Source organism: Erythrolamprus reginae, chromosome 1 (assembly GCF_031021105.1).
Source record: "Erythrolamprus reginae isolate rEryReg1 chromosome 1, rEryReg1.hap1, whole genome shotgun sequence".
NCBI lineage: Eukaryota > Metazoa > Chordata > Lepidosauria > Squamata > Dipsadidae > Erythrolamprus > Erythrolamprus reginae.
Window position 1 is genome coordinate 215,141,903 of NC_091950.1, and position 15,137 is coordinate 215,157,039.

At 43.5% G+C, this 15,137-nt stretch overlaps 1 protein-coding gene across 1 annotated transcript in view; it reads left to right on the forward strand.

Moving 5' to 3' along the window:
* The first annotated feature begins 830 nt into the window (after positions 1–830).
* CPS1 (carbamoyl-phosphate synthase 1) overlaps positions 831–15,137 on the forward strand; it is a 188,391-nt gene continuing 174,084 nt past the window's right edge. The window contains exon 1 of the mRNA XM_070737805.1: positions 831–956. Within this exon, the coding sequence (XP_070593906.1) occupies positions 831–956 (126 nt within the window). The remainder of the gene's footprint in view (positions 957–15,137) is intronic.

Consider the following 15,137-nt stretch of genomic DNA (forward strand, 5'->3'; position numbering starts at 1 on the left):
TGATGAAAAGCAAGTTTTGTCATTCCTCTCATTGGCGCAGCTCAGATTTATATTGTGCAGTTACTGTATTGTATTCAGGCTATTTGTGACTTCCCATGTTTTCACATTGCTACTTCCATTTTGAAAAATCTCTTTTCTCCTACTCAAACCCCCCATAATTTCTTAAGATGAAAAATAAGGACTGTGCATGTCTTTTTATTGGTAACCAGTGATGGGTTCTAAATCCCATCACGCAGAAGCATCCGGGATTGGTGGGTGGAGTTTCCCACTGCCGCTGCTACCGGTTTGTAGAACCGTATCATACCGGTAGCAATCCACTGCTGTTGGTAACTTGGAACCTGTGTCAAGTTAATATGTAATCTATTTTTCTAAACATAATTAGAATTAATCTGATTAAGTCTTGAATTAAATGTAAATAGAAAGTGGATATTGGGTTAATAGCTTGAATCCTTGAAATGCTGATTCTTAGACAAGATATTCCCCAAATTTGCAAATTTGATGTATCAATAGAACTCAGCAAGAATTATGTGATTTTTACATCTTAATAAATTGTAGCTGAAGAAAGCTGATACAACACTCCTCTGCATCTTTACCTAATTTCCAGCAGTTGGTGCTTGTTTCATACCTGTTCTAGGATTCACCTTTTCTCTATCTATTTCTGTAAGGATTGTGCTGGACCCTCCTTTAAGGAGGAGCAAGGAAGGTGGAGTCAACTTTTTTTAATGAAAGATTGAATAAAAACACAAAGTAATACATTTGAGTTTTTAACATTGTTTCTGTGCACACTTGTATATAATCCATCCTGGAAAAAAATAATCACTTTCCTCAAGATGACAAGAATGCTGAGAAGCTACAAAATTGTGAAAACTTTGAAAGGACGATTTGGTGGTGTCCATGGAGCCATTCATCATAATCAGTACTTTTCAAGAATTGGTATCCGGTCACTCTCTGTGAAGGTAATTCCAACTTCTCATTAAAACATTTGACCAATTCTTTCTCTCAATGCAGAGAAATTCTTGGCTGCAGATAATTTTTCTTAAAGCAAGCAGAAGAAAATTATTGAGCAAAAATAGGTTTCCAACTTCTGATTTATTAGACTGTTGGCTGCAGATATATTGACTTTACAAATACTAGCGTGTACCCTGAGTTTTAAATTATAGATTAAATTATTTTGAAAGGTGAAGGTTCACAGGTCCTGTTTAAATGTATAAAACTATGTACGGTAATCTGGACATACTGATGTTGAGATAACTGTTTTTAACAATAGGTTTAAAGTTAATATGGAATTATTAGACATAAAAGATTATATTTATGAAGTTTTTATACATTCATACTCTATCTAATACTGGAAAATATGATTGTAGAGTTTGCATTTTTTTTCTGGTAGAACCTGGATGTTCAATTCAGGATATTACTATGAGGATGTTCTATGGACAGCACTGAGAGTTTGGTAATTAGGAGTATATTGAGACAATTGGCAAACTATAGTTCTAGGGTATGACCTCACATATAATCATTTATATAATGAGTATTTATGAGATAATATGACCAATATGAAATTGTGAAATTTAGTAATTGGATTAGTGGGAATGTTAAACTTATTTTTGCTTTGGGTTATTCCACTTCCATTTTATAAAAGTCTTTCTCAAGTCGGTTAATAAGCATACCTATTTTTTCTATTATCTCAACCTTGCTGATAAATTTAGTCCAGGATTGAAGTCTCACTCTTTTCTTTATCATCCTCATCCTTGTAGCCAGCACTAACTGAGGCCCTGAGGTAAGATGCTTGTGTAATCCCATTATTGATTTTCTAAATCATCCTTCTCAGATGGATTACCTGTCTCAGGGCTAACTTCTACCTTTGTTCTTACACATAGTCAGAAAACAGTTTAAAAACCATAATACTTGGAGTTGTTGTTTGCAAAGCACTTTATTTCTTTTTAAGGGAACTAATATATTCCCCCATTTCCTTTGAGTAGTGAAAAGATTTTGGGCATAATGCTTATCTGCTTCCCTTTGGAAAAAAAAGCACTAGAAGCTTGTGGTATTTTAAAAAAGGGCTCCGGTCCTTGGGAATCAATCCCCCCCCCCCCTGAGATTTGCATGGCTCTCATTCTCCCAGCCTTTTGGAAGACACTGAGGACACATCTTCAGACCCTGATAAGACGGAGTGGCTGTGGGTTTTGCCTCCCAAGGACAATTCCTTCTGTCCGTCCATTACCCTGGGGGGGGGGGAATTATTGCCCCCCTCGGAGAGGGTCCGCAACTTGGGCATCCTCCTCGATCCACACCTGACATTGGAACATAATCTTTCGGCTCTGGTGAGGAGGGCGTTTGCACAGGTTCCCCTGGTGCACCAGTTGCGGCCCTATTTGGATAGGGAGTCATTGCTCACAGTCGCTCATGCCCTCATCACCTTGAGGTACGATTATGGCAACACTCTCTACATGGGGCTACTTTGAAAAGTGTTCGGAAAATTCAGATCGGCTGCGAGAGCCATTGTGGGGTTGCCTAGATTCGCCCACGTCTCTCCAACACTCCATGGCTTGCATTGGCTGCTGATCAGTTTCTGGTCACAATTCAAAGTGTTGGTAATGACCTATAAAGACCTACATGGCATCGGACCAGAATATCTCCGGGATCGTCTTCTGCCGCACAAATCCCAGCGGCCGATAAGGTCCCATAGAGTTGGCCTTCTCCGGGTCCTGTCAACTAAACAATGTCGTCTGGTGGGCCCCAGGGGAAGAGCCTTCTCTGTGGCGGCCCCGGCCCTCTGGAGTCAACTCCCCCCAGAGATCAAAACTGCCCCCACCCTCCTTGCCTTTCGTAAATTACTCAAGACCCACCTTTTCCTCCAGGCATGGGGGAATTGAGATATCTTCCCTGGGCTTATATAGTTTATGTATGGTATGCTTGTATTGTATGTTTTTTAATTGATGGGTTTTTAAATATATATTTTCTTTTAATATTAGATTTGCTAATACTGTTATTATTGTTATACTGTTATTATACTGTTATTATTGCTGTTGTGTATACTGTTATTATTGCTGTTGTGAGCCACCCCAAGTCTGCAGAGAGGGGCGGCATACAAATCTAATATATTATTATTATCATCATCATCATCGTCATCATCATCTTTGCCGGGAGACTTGGGGCTGTCGAGCATAGATATTCTCTTCCAGCCCACGCTATGACTGAGATATGGATGAATGTGATTGAATGGTTTTAAGACATCGGTTTTTAGGATTACTTACATTGGTTTTAGTGCACTTAACGGGTTTAGATTTTGAATTGTCTAGTTTTAACTTTGATTTCTAGTCTAGTTTTAACTTTGAATTAGCTATGTTTATGTACAGTGATCCCCCGCTCGTTGCGAGGGTTCCGTTCCAGGACCCCCCGCAACGAGCGGGTTTTCGCGAAGTAGCGCTGCGGAAGTAAAAACACCATCTGCGCATGTGCAGATGGTGTTTTTAACTTCCGCAGCGCTAGCGAGGAGCCGAAGATTGGGGGCGGCGCGGCTGTTTTAAAACGTCGCCGCCGACATGGGGGGCTCGCTAGCACCCCCCCGAACCCCCAACCCGGGTTTGGGGGGGGTGCTAGCAAGCCCCCCATGTCGGCGGGGACGTTTTAAAACACCCACGCGGCTTTCCAATGGGTCCCGAAGACAAACGCGGAAGTTTGACGTTTGTCTTCGGGACTCATTGGAAAGCTCCGATCGTTTTAAAACAGTTGCGCCGTTCTCCGCTGACTCCTGGCGAACTTCCCCGCTTTAGCAGTCAGCGGAGAACGGCGCGCCTGCTTTAAAACGATCGGAGCTTTCCAATGAGTCCCGAAGACAAACGTCAAACTTCCGCGTTTGTCTTCGGGACTCATTGGAAAGCCGCGCGGGTGTTTTAAAACGTTGCCGCCGACATGGGGGGCTTGCTAGCACCCCCCCAAACCCAGTTCCTCTGTAGAACTGTATCAGCAGCTCCTTGGGCAGTTTGAGCTTCCTGAGCTGGCGCAGAAAGAACACTCTTTGTTGTGATTTTTTGATGATGTTTTTGATGTTAGGTGACCATTTTAGGTCTTGAGATATGATAGAACCTAGGAATTTGAAGGTCTCTACTGTTGATACTGTGTTGTCTAGTATTGTGAGAGGTGGAAGGATGGAAGGGTTTCTCCTAAAGTCTACCACTATTTCTACGGTTTTGAGTGTGATCAGTTCTAGATTGTTCTGGTCACACCACAAGGTTTGTTGTTCAACCTCCCATCTGTAGGCGGATTCATCATTGTCTCAAATGAGTGCGATCACTGTTGTATTGTCTGCAAACTTCAGTAGTTTAACAGATGGATCATTTTAGATGCAGTCATTAGTGTATAGAGAGAAGAGAAGTGGTGAGAATACAGTCTTATTTACAAACATATACATGGCAACCAATGTTAATGATGTAAGTTAATTTGACAGTTCCCTATCAGGTTTTCAGAGACACAGCCTGGCTCCCTAGTGCTCCTAAAGTTTATTTTATTCCTGTTTCTTCTTTTAGTTTGTTTCCTTATTTTTTTTACAGACTAGATTGCACCATCTTAGCTCAGAGAAAGATAGCAATGGAAAAACCATGTCCCTACCCAAATATTTTCTAAAAATTCTCAAATGCTCAGCAATATCTATCTGTGATTGCAATTTCAAAGGATAGTTTTAAAATCATATATGAAATGGACTAACAGAACTAGATGTGTTGGCAACAGGTATAGTAATTTTAATTACTGCTATTCTAAGGAGCAATGATAAAGAAATTACCATTACATAAATTCTCTTTATCTTTCACAAGAGAGGATCATAATTATATGATCTTGCTTAGTACAATTATTGGTAATAATTGCTGTTAAGTATCTAAATCCATCTGAGATCTGTTCAGTAGTTTTGTGAAGTCATTTTTATATTTCTTTATAAAATGAATAATACCAAATGATTTAATAAAATTGACTTCTGATCCCACGCTGTGTGAAATATATTCAGTCTGAATTGTAATAGAATAAATCTCTAGGATTTGAAGCAAAATCAAAACCACATTTATTGCATTACATTCTTTCATTTAAAAATACATATTTCATATTCCCTGATAATTTTATGATGAGGCTGAAATAAGAAAACAGGCATGATTGTTTTAACTCCATTTTTATCAATTAATATTATTTCTAGAGCCAAGCAGGAGTATTATGTTTAGATTCCTTTTCCAGATGCAACCATTTTGGAAAGTTGTTCTATCAAATATTTTAATAACACTCAAAGAGAATAAAACAAGCTGTCTTTTAAAGTTAACTTTTATGTTTGAAACGAGTGAAATAAGGAAAGGATAAGAGCAGGAACAGAAAAGGAGCTATTGGATAGAGATGAAAGAGGTAAAAAGGTCAGTCAGTGGGCTGACCTTGCTTTTCCTACTCAAGCATCTGAAAAGGGCAGTAGAGACTTTAAGCAAAGGAGAGGGGGTGGGAGAAAAGGGTCCATATTGAAAAGAGGGATTATTGGAAAAGACCTCTTTCCCATATGTCAACCACTTGTCAAATGTTAATCAGTTAGGGAAAAGTAGGTAGCAGTGCCAGGTCTCAATTACTAATGGGAGGGTGAGATGAAATGACAGTTGCTGTAGGCAAGAGGGATCAGAAAATTTAAATGTGTCCATCTCAATGGAAAGAGACGACGGGAGAGGAGAAACAAACCACTGCCTACATAAAAACTGTTAGTGGGGGCTTGTAGAATTAAGATGCTATTCTTGAAAAAATTATACAGACAGGAAGAAGCATCCTAATCTCTAGTAACAGTTCCAATAAATGTATACTTTACTCAGTACTTCTAATAAGTACATTCTCATTGGTCATTGGTACACTTTCTTTTAGACAAGCCTGAGAGAAACTCTTAGTTCTTCTTGATTTGTAGGTCTTCAAAACTCATTGTTAGAACATTGGAAGTGGCTTTATTTGTTCTAATACTTCCTCTTTGTTTCCTCATTAAAGGAACCTTAATCAATCAATAATGATCTGGTATTGTTCTTCTATTCCAATTAGACAGCAGAAAGTTAATCATTATTAACAGGAAGAAGTGACTCAAAAGATTCAAGAGGGAAAGTCTCATTTGCATTTTCATGCAAAAAGGTGTGCTATTATATGTGCTCCCAGTACATTTATTTTTAAGATTTGTAAAGTGTAGATAAAATTATCCTGATATTGTTATTTTGACTTCCACTCATAGTCTATAAGAGATTGAAACCATTGCCCCAGAAGAGTATTAATTTAAGATTTTTTTGGTTTTAGACTACATTTTTTAAAAGTCAAGCATGAGAAACCTATTGTCTAAAGACTAAGAGAGGGGCGGCATACAAATTTAATAAATAAATAAATAAAATAAGCCATAGGTTCTTTCCACATGGAAAGGGGGCGGAGAGGGAAAACACCATAGTAAATGAGCCGCCATATTCCTATGCTCTGTGTTGTATTCATATTGCTGACATTAATTTTAAATAATGTAATTTAAAAATTTACAAGAAATGATAAGGATTGTATAACAGTAATAAGAGTACTCTTTTCTTAGCCCATATTACAATATAAATATTAGTGCATATGCCAATTTCATATGCAAAGATGAGCAGCTCAGTTCATCAAACATGATTGTACAGAAGACATTCCTGCCATGTGGAAACCACCACCATAGCCAATATAATTTGTTTTTTATATATTTTTTTATAATAATTAAGACCACATGCATTAAAAAAACAGCAGCATATCAACTGAGGGACTCATAAGGTCTTGTATGGTAAGGAAAAATAATTGCTTCAGCAATGCTGCATAAACAAGTCTGTTCTTAAATAATGATGCTAAATCAGAAACATGAAAGCATTTGCTTGTCTAGAAATATGCTAAGATGCTGTGCAAGGCCCTTTGGGCAATGTAGTAATAGGATCAAATAATGCAACCTTTTGCTTGTTGACACCAATCAGAATTTTATAATACACTTGTACATTTAGATTGTAGTTATTCAAAATAACTACTATTGATTTCAAAGGGATTTTCTCCGGGGAATAGTGCTGCTAACTCAGAAGAAAGATTTAGAAATTAAATCAGTGTAATTTTCATATGTATGAAAGGAGGGCATAAGAGGGAGACTCTGGTCATGTGAAGGTCACTGTCGATGAAAGTGAGTGGATTGAAATGGGAGCTTTCAAAATGTAAGGCCAATTTCTGATTCACTAGATCAAAGATATAATCTGAGGCTGCATGGAACTTGTGAAAATGATAGCTACAGACTCTGGAATTTCCAAAGTTTGCTACTTGATCACAGTATTGAATGTGACAGACTGGGAAAATAATAATATACTGGAGAGAAATTGAATTAACTGAATTATAATAATTAAATATAAATGTTATGCAAAATCACGTGATAATTTTTTTTTGCCTTGGTGTTTTGTTTTGTTTTTGCTATTGCTTTTGGCAATGTAGCTCCTGGCCTGCTTCTCAAAGATTTGCAACTCTTGGCCAGAATTTTGCACTTTGCCTTAGAGCACATAGAGCAAGAAAAATTGTGGTTCTTAGTGTTAGAACAATGCAGGATTACTCAATGTAGTAATGCAGATTTTGCCTATAGATGTTTCATGTTTTAATTCCTTAAGGAATTAAGGAAGGTCTTTGATTAAGAACCTGCAAATTGAGAAATTATTGTTTTTTCATTATTTTTTTATCCCATCTTTATTTTTATAAATAACTCAAGGCAATGTTTGAGGTTGGACTTGATGACCTGTAAGATCCCTTTCAACTCAAACAAACAAACAAACAAACAAACAAACAAACAAGCAAACAAACAAACAAACATGATAATACTCCTCCTATTTTCCCAAAACAATCACCACATGAGAAAGTGATGCTCCAAGGTCACCCAGCTGCCTTAAGCGGAACTAGAATTCCCACTCTCCTAATTTCTAACCTATAGCCATTCTTCCCAATGGAATATATCTCCCTGTCTTGCTTTTGGACAGATTAAATGAAGTCAAGCCAAGGAATGAGGTGAGAACATAAGCTTCTCTAGAAGCTGACATATACGTGTCAAACACATTATGAAACCTTTCAACAAAAAATAAGCACTGTAAATACCTAAAGGGTTTGTGCTTGTTGTAAATATGTGGCAGTCTCATCTTTGGCCAGGTGGAGATTTTTAATTTTATCTTTCCAAATCACATTAAAAAAAACCTCATGTGATTCATAAATAAATATATGATTCATGAGTACAAATGTGAAGCCATACCAAGGGAAGAAGGTTTTAAAAGTTTTATTCTATTGCTATAATGAATCAAAAAAGCAAAGTAAAACAGCAAACTACAAAATGCATATGTGCATATACAGCCCAAATAAATTCATTATATGATGCAGCCTCCTTATTGTAGTTTATACACCATAATCTGCCATACTGTCTAATGTGGCTTGGCAAATATCATTGGCCCAAAGCCAACATCTGGCTTCTGTGCCTAAAGGAGGACTGGAACCTCCGCCTTTCCACTCTTAGTGTAGCACGTCAACTTCTACACTAGGGATGTCAAACTCGCAGATAGTAATGGGTTCCTATGGGCAGTGTTCCCTCTAATTTTTTTTGGGGGTGGGCGGAAAAGTATAGTGTCTGAGCGGCAGTCCCTTCGGGACTGGGCGGCACTCTTTCCCTCTCACTCTTTCCCTCTCGGCTTCTGGGCAGGTTTCAAAAACTCTGAGTTGATGATGATTTTTAAGTGAGCCATTGCTCACTGCTCAGCTTAGAGGGAACTATGCCTATGGGTACAGTCAGGTATGCAGAACCGGTAGAAAAAATTTGAACTTTTTTCTTTTTTTCCCCTTTTGGGCTCTGGGTATGTTTTTCCTATCACAGTAAATGAGGTTGAATGTGTATAATTTTAGCAGAGCTGTGCATGTGTTTGTGTATGTACATACCTATACAGTTTATATAGTAGATAATGTATATTTTTGTGTGCCTGTGCGTAATATGTATGCACACATATGGCATATATACATAGAAATAAATAGCATACTTTGGATCTTCAGTAATAGTATATAGATAGGGAAATTGTATCTCTTTCAGGCGAGAAGAAGCCAGGCACCCTAACCCAAACCTTGATGTGAGTGATGACAAGTTGGCCCCCTTTAAACCAGTCACAAGACCTTTAAGCCACCCCCGGTCACATGATTATCAAGCCACTCCCATCTGGTCACATGGCCAGCAAGCCACACCCACAAAAGAAGCCACGCCCACAGTGAGGTAATTTTTTTTGCAGCCCTTCACTGCTCACAGCCCATGGGCTGGATGTGTCACATGCTGCCCATCCCCACCCCCATTTTAGTGAAGGGGAAAAAAGTCATATATCACGTTACGAGATGCTGTCAGTTTGACATCAGTGTTCTATATTATACTGGCTCTCGTATATGTATGTCCAAGCAAGGTACCACTCCCACGGTTCCACTCCCAATAAACAATATCAATATACAATCTTCATGCAGCAGCAGCTAATTATGTAATTCATTTTTTCTTCAACTTTTTTACAGAGATGATATTTGCTATCTTAAGGCTCAAATCTGGCTATGTATGCATTTGTTCTTAAGGCTTTGTCTTGCGCAGCTGGAATTAGCCCTTCTGTCTCTTATTTCAACTTTTTCATTCTTAACCAATGCCAGGTCTTGTTATTTGCTTTGCCTGCTAGGTTTTTTTAAAAAATGTACTGGCATGCAATACTTGCTGTATCTCTTTTCTGTTCATTATTTTATAGGTCTGTTTGGTTTCCTGTGGTTATATCTACCATTCTATCTCCAGGTTGGACAGAATCCCAATGTCAGCAATCTTAAATTTGCAACATACATTTTAAAATTTCAGATTAATCATCATATACATTGACCAGGATGAGGCTCAAGAAATGTCACACAATTATTTCCTGCACCAGCCATTGTCTTTTTGCAAAGTGTCAATATGGTCTGCATTTTTAGCAACAACATTTATTACTAAATGTCTGTAGAGATTCTCCATTGCATCTGGAAGGAGAGTCCAACATGGGTATTACTCCAATCCTATTGGTAGAGACTGAGTTAAAATTTACATATTAATTAAGCACCGCCCCCTCTGCTCTCCCCATGAGCCAGTTTTTAAAACTCAGTCACAGAGTAGAGACATGCTGAGTTTTTGGGCTAGATTAAAATATCTAGGAAATGTGTAAATAAACTGTTTGTTACCGTTTTAATCCTTTTTCTCTTGTCTTTCAGATGTGAAGCTTGAAGAGGATCAGACGGTCTGGGGTCTCTGCCCTCAGCGGGCACCACCCCCAACGACTCTCCTTAGGGGTCTTGCCTTCCCCCAGTGGGAACACCCCAGAGAGGAGCACCCAGCCTGGGGGTCCCTGGCCTCCGAGGCCATACCGTGGCTGTCAGCCGAAGGTGGGGGGGTCCACCCCCCCCCACTGGAAGGCTTGAAGGCGACTCGCGCGCAAGTGGGAGACGAGCGCCTCACAGCTGACGGAGAAGTCAGACCGGCGAGCGCTAAGGAAGCCACTGACGAAGCCGCAGCCGCCGAAACCGCCGCAGCCGACAGGAACGCGGCGTGGATTACAGCGGGGACGTCAGGAACCCTCCGGAGAGCCTGGAAGCGGCGAAACGGTCCCCATGAAGGGCGGGACCTGTAAACAGCCCGGAAAGCCATGGAGGCTGGGCAGCGCCATGTTGGGAGCGGCCGGAGCGGTGAGGCGTCTTTGGGCGCCAAACAGCTGGCTGGGCGGCAAAACTAAGCGCGAACGGGCTGGGAAGCCCTAGTGCACAGGCGCAGGTCCTGGGAGGCTGCGGGCGCCATTTTTCGGGGCAATACTGACCAGGCTGGCGAGAATCTAAGCCACCGGAGGTCAGAAGCAGCACAAGCCTGTAATTGTGACCAACTATTTGTGAGTACAATGGAGGAGCACCAAGCCAAAGAGCTTCCAAGTTCTCCTGCCCCCTCTAAGGATAAGGCAAAGGGGAAGCCCAAGGAGAAGGCTAAATCACATTCATCTGCCTCTTCTTCCTCCATTAAGGAGGCTGAGAAGCGCATCAAGGCGCTAGAGAAAAAGCTGGAAGCTGCATTACAATCTTCCCCAGCGGAGCTCCCCCCAGCTCAGAGACAATCATCTGAACCCAGGTCACCCCTAATGACCTTTGGGCCTACAGGGGCTGCAGCAGAGGGTGACTGGTCACCAGACAGGCAGTTCCTGCCCCTGCCCCAAGCCATGCCCTCACCCAGCACATCCTGGGCTACCCCTGAATCTGCGGGACATGCGGGAAGAAGTTCCCAAGGACCAGCGGCCACGTTTACCCCTACAGCAGCGGGCTTGCGATCCCAGCCCGGGGCGTGGCAGAATTTGCCCCCAGACTTGCAGGACTTTATTGTCAACGCATACTCACAGGGCATGGCTCCGGGGGCTCACCAGTATGGAAGACAGCAAGGTTCATGGTCGGCACCGCCCCCCTCGGGTTTGGGGTCCCTGTTAGAAGAGCAGGATCAGTTTGAGGACAGTGAACCGGAGTATGGCCTCTCCGAGGACGAGACAGCCCCAGAACAGACACCCACAGTAGGTCTGTTTAAACCGGCACTCTTCAGAACCCTGCTATATAAGGCCAAGCAGGTAATGAACCTTCCTGGCTCAGCTAAGACAACAGAGACCGCTGAGCCGGAGCAGACTTCAGCCTCACTGCTCGAGGAACCTCAACCCGAGTCCGACCATTTCCCTGCTTCAGGCATTTTTGTGAAGGGCTTAAAGAGACCTTGGCAACAACCGGCAGCCGCACAAGGGCCTTCCAACCTTGAGAGGCGATTCTATACCTTCGACGAGGAGGTGGAAAAGTTGCTCGAATTCCCCCCAATCGACCAACCGGTAGTCACGCTTGTCTCCAGCGCATTGGTTCCCTCCGAAGCCGGGGAATGCCTGAGACCGGAGGAGAGGAAAGCGGAGACATTGCTACGTAAAGCGCACCAGATCTCTGGCTGGGGGTTCAGGTCGGCGGCATCTGCCTCGTTCATCAATCGAGCATCACTAATGTGGATCAAGGAGATGCAATCTCGCCTGGGGCCTGAGGATGGTCGCCTCCGTCAGGACTTAAGTAAGTTGTTGGCGGCGATGGAATTTTCGGCAGACGCCACCCTACACGCGGCCAAATTTTCCGCTCAAAGCATGGCAACCACATTATCATCACGCCGCCTCTTGTGGTTGAGAAACTGGCAGGCAGATCTTAAGTCTAAGTGGCGCCTGGCCTCCGGTCCCTTCCAGGGCTCCACACTCTTCGGGGACTTGTTGGAAAAGGTCCTAGTGGAGGACAAGGACAAGAGGAAGGTCCTTCCTAGAGCTAACAGACGACCAGACAGGAGGTTCACACCTTATTCAAGGCGTCAGTCCTTTCGCTGGGACTCTTCTATGGGACCCAATCAGAACCAGCGCCCCTTCTCCCAGGGGCAGTACAATCAGCAGCCCTATAGGAGCGACCGAAGCTCCTTTCAGGACAGGCCGAGGGGCTATCAGCAGTCCAGACGGCCATTTCGTGGCAATTCCCAGAGAGGGTTTAAACGCATGAAATGACTTAGCCGGCCATCAGCCCATAGGGGGAAAACTGCAAAGCTTCGGCGAGGTCTGGCAGGCGACTTCCTCCGACAGATGGGCTCTGGCCACAGTTACACAAGGGCTCAGGCTGGAATTCTTTCAACCACCTTCCAGCCGTTTTATACGCTGCCCAGTAATAAAGGACTTTCAAAAGAGACTACAATTGCACAGGGAAATTACGCATCTGCTAGACATCCAAGCCATAGAACTAGTTCTGCAGCAGGAGGAAAGAAAGGGGTTCTATTCTATGATTTTCATCGTTCCCAAAGCCTCAGGAGGCTGCAGGTTGATCCTCAACCTGAAGCAACTGAACCTCTTCATAAGATACAGGAGGTTCAGGATGCACTCGCTGCAGACCATTCTCGCCTCCATCCGGAAACAGGACACTTTAACATCCATAGACCTCAAGGAGGCATACTTGCATGTTCCTATTCATCCGGAACATCGCAGGTTTCTCCGATTTTATACCGACGGAAGACATTACCAATACAGAGCCATGCCGTTCGGCCTGTCATCGGCCCCAAGAACGTTTACGAAGCTCTTGGACGTATTGACTGCCAGTTTAAGAGCAAGATCCATCAGACTCATGGCCTACCTGGATGATATAATCATTTTGTCCAGGTCCAAGCTAGCAGCAGAGAGAGATCTCAACGAGACAATTCATACGCTGGAACTCCATGGCTTCACAGTCAATGTGGAAAAAAGCCAACTGTTACCTACTACCAGGCTTCTACACCTAGGAGCGATTATAGACACTCAGGAGGGCACGGTGTCACTCTCACAAGAGAGGCAAGACAACATCAGACACTTGATATCCAGTATTCAGCGGGGGCCAGTCCCACTTTCACTGCTGTCAAAGATACTGGGAACACTAGTGTCAGCCATTGGCATTGTCCCCTGGGCCAGGTTCCATATCAGAACACTGCAGTGGTTCCTGCTTCCGGCTCAAAGGTCCAAGGTGAGCCATTGTCACAGACAGGTATACTTGCCCCAGAGGGTCAGGGAATCCTTGAGATGGTGGACATCCGCCGCAATCAGCAGAGGATCTCCCTTCCAGATAAGGGATCAAGTCATCCTGACCACCGATGCCAGTCTTACCGGATGGGGCGCCCACCTTGGAGCTCACATGGCTCAAGGCCTGTGGACGGAGGAGGACCTCACGTCGGTCAACATAAACTTTCTGGAACTAAGAGCAGTGTTCTTAGCGCTACAGACATTTGCACCTCTGGTTCATCAGCAGCACATGTTGGTGCTCACGGACAATGTGGCGACCAGAGCTCACTTGAACCACCAAGGGGGCACAAGGTCGCAGCGTCTCATGGAGGAGACAAAGGCACTATTCCGCTGGGCCAAACAGCATCTGTGGTCCTTAACAGCGGAACACATCGCGGGGATCAGCAATACACAAGTGGACTGGCTGAGCCGGTCCACCTTGGATCAGTCAGAGTGGAGGCTGGACCCGGCACTCTTTCATCAGGCAACGAGGTGGTTTGGCCTTCCGCTGGTAGACCTTTTCGCCAGCTCACAGAACACCCAGCTTCCAAGTTTCTACATACGGTTCCCACAGCTAGGGGCGGAGGAAGTCAACGCTCTCCGAACGCCCTGGCCGCCAGGACTGCTCTATGCATTTCCACCAACAAATCTTATACCACGAGTAGTGGAGAAACTCCTGCGAGAGAAAGCGGAGGTGTTGCTAGTGGCTCCACACTGGCCTCGATGACCGTGGTTCTCCGACTTCATGGAACTGTCGGTGTCGACACCTTGGAGAATTCCGGACCAATTGATATCCCTCAGTCAGGGGGAACTTCATCACCCAGATCCCCAGTGGCTCCAACTGACCGTTTGGCACTTGAACAGGTCAGGCTACGGGGATTGAAGATACCAGAGAAGGTCATCGACACTATGCAAGCTGCGAGGCGTCCATCTACTTCTCGGGTTTACCAGACGACATGGGCGGCCTTTTGCAGTTTTTGCAACAAACAAAACATCAATATTGGACAGGCTTCGGTCATCACAGTTCTGGAGTTCTTACAAACCGTTCTTGACAAAGGGCTAGCGCCCAACACGCTAAAATGACATGTGGCGGCCCTTGCAACCATGATACGAGTGGAGGGAGTCCGTTCCTTGGCTTACCATCCTTGGGTGAAGGATTTTCTACGGGGAGCATCGAATCAACACTCTCCACCGATTCGGAGGTTTCCATCATGGGACCTTCCGTTGGTTCTCAGGGCCTTGACAAAACCACCATTTGAGCCCTTGAGATCTATACCTTTGCGACTACTGTCACTTAAAACGGCCTTCCTAGTGGCTATTACGTCGGCCCGGAGAGTGTCAGAGTTAGCTGCCTTGTCGGTACGCCCTGACCTCTGTATCTTTTATCCAGACCGGGTGGTGCTAAGGTTGGATCCTTCCTTTGTACCGAAGGTGAACTCAGAGTTTCATAGGAAACAGGAATTGATTCTGCCAGATTTTTGCACCCACGGCAGCCACCCGTCGGAATTGAGGTGGCACAAAATCGAT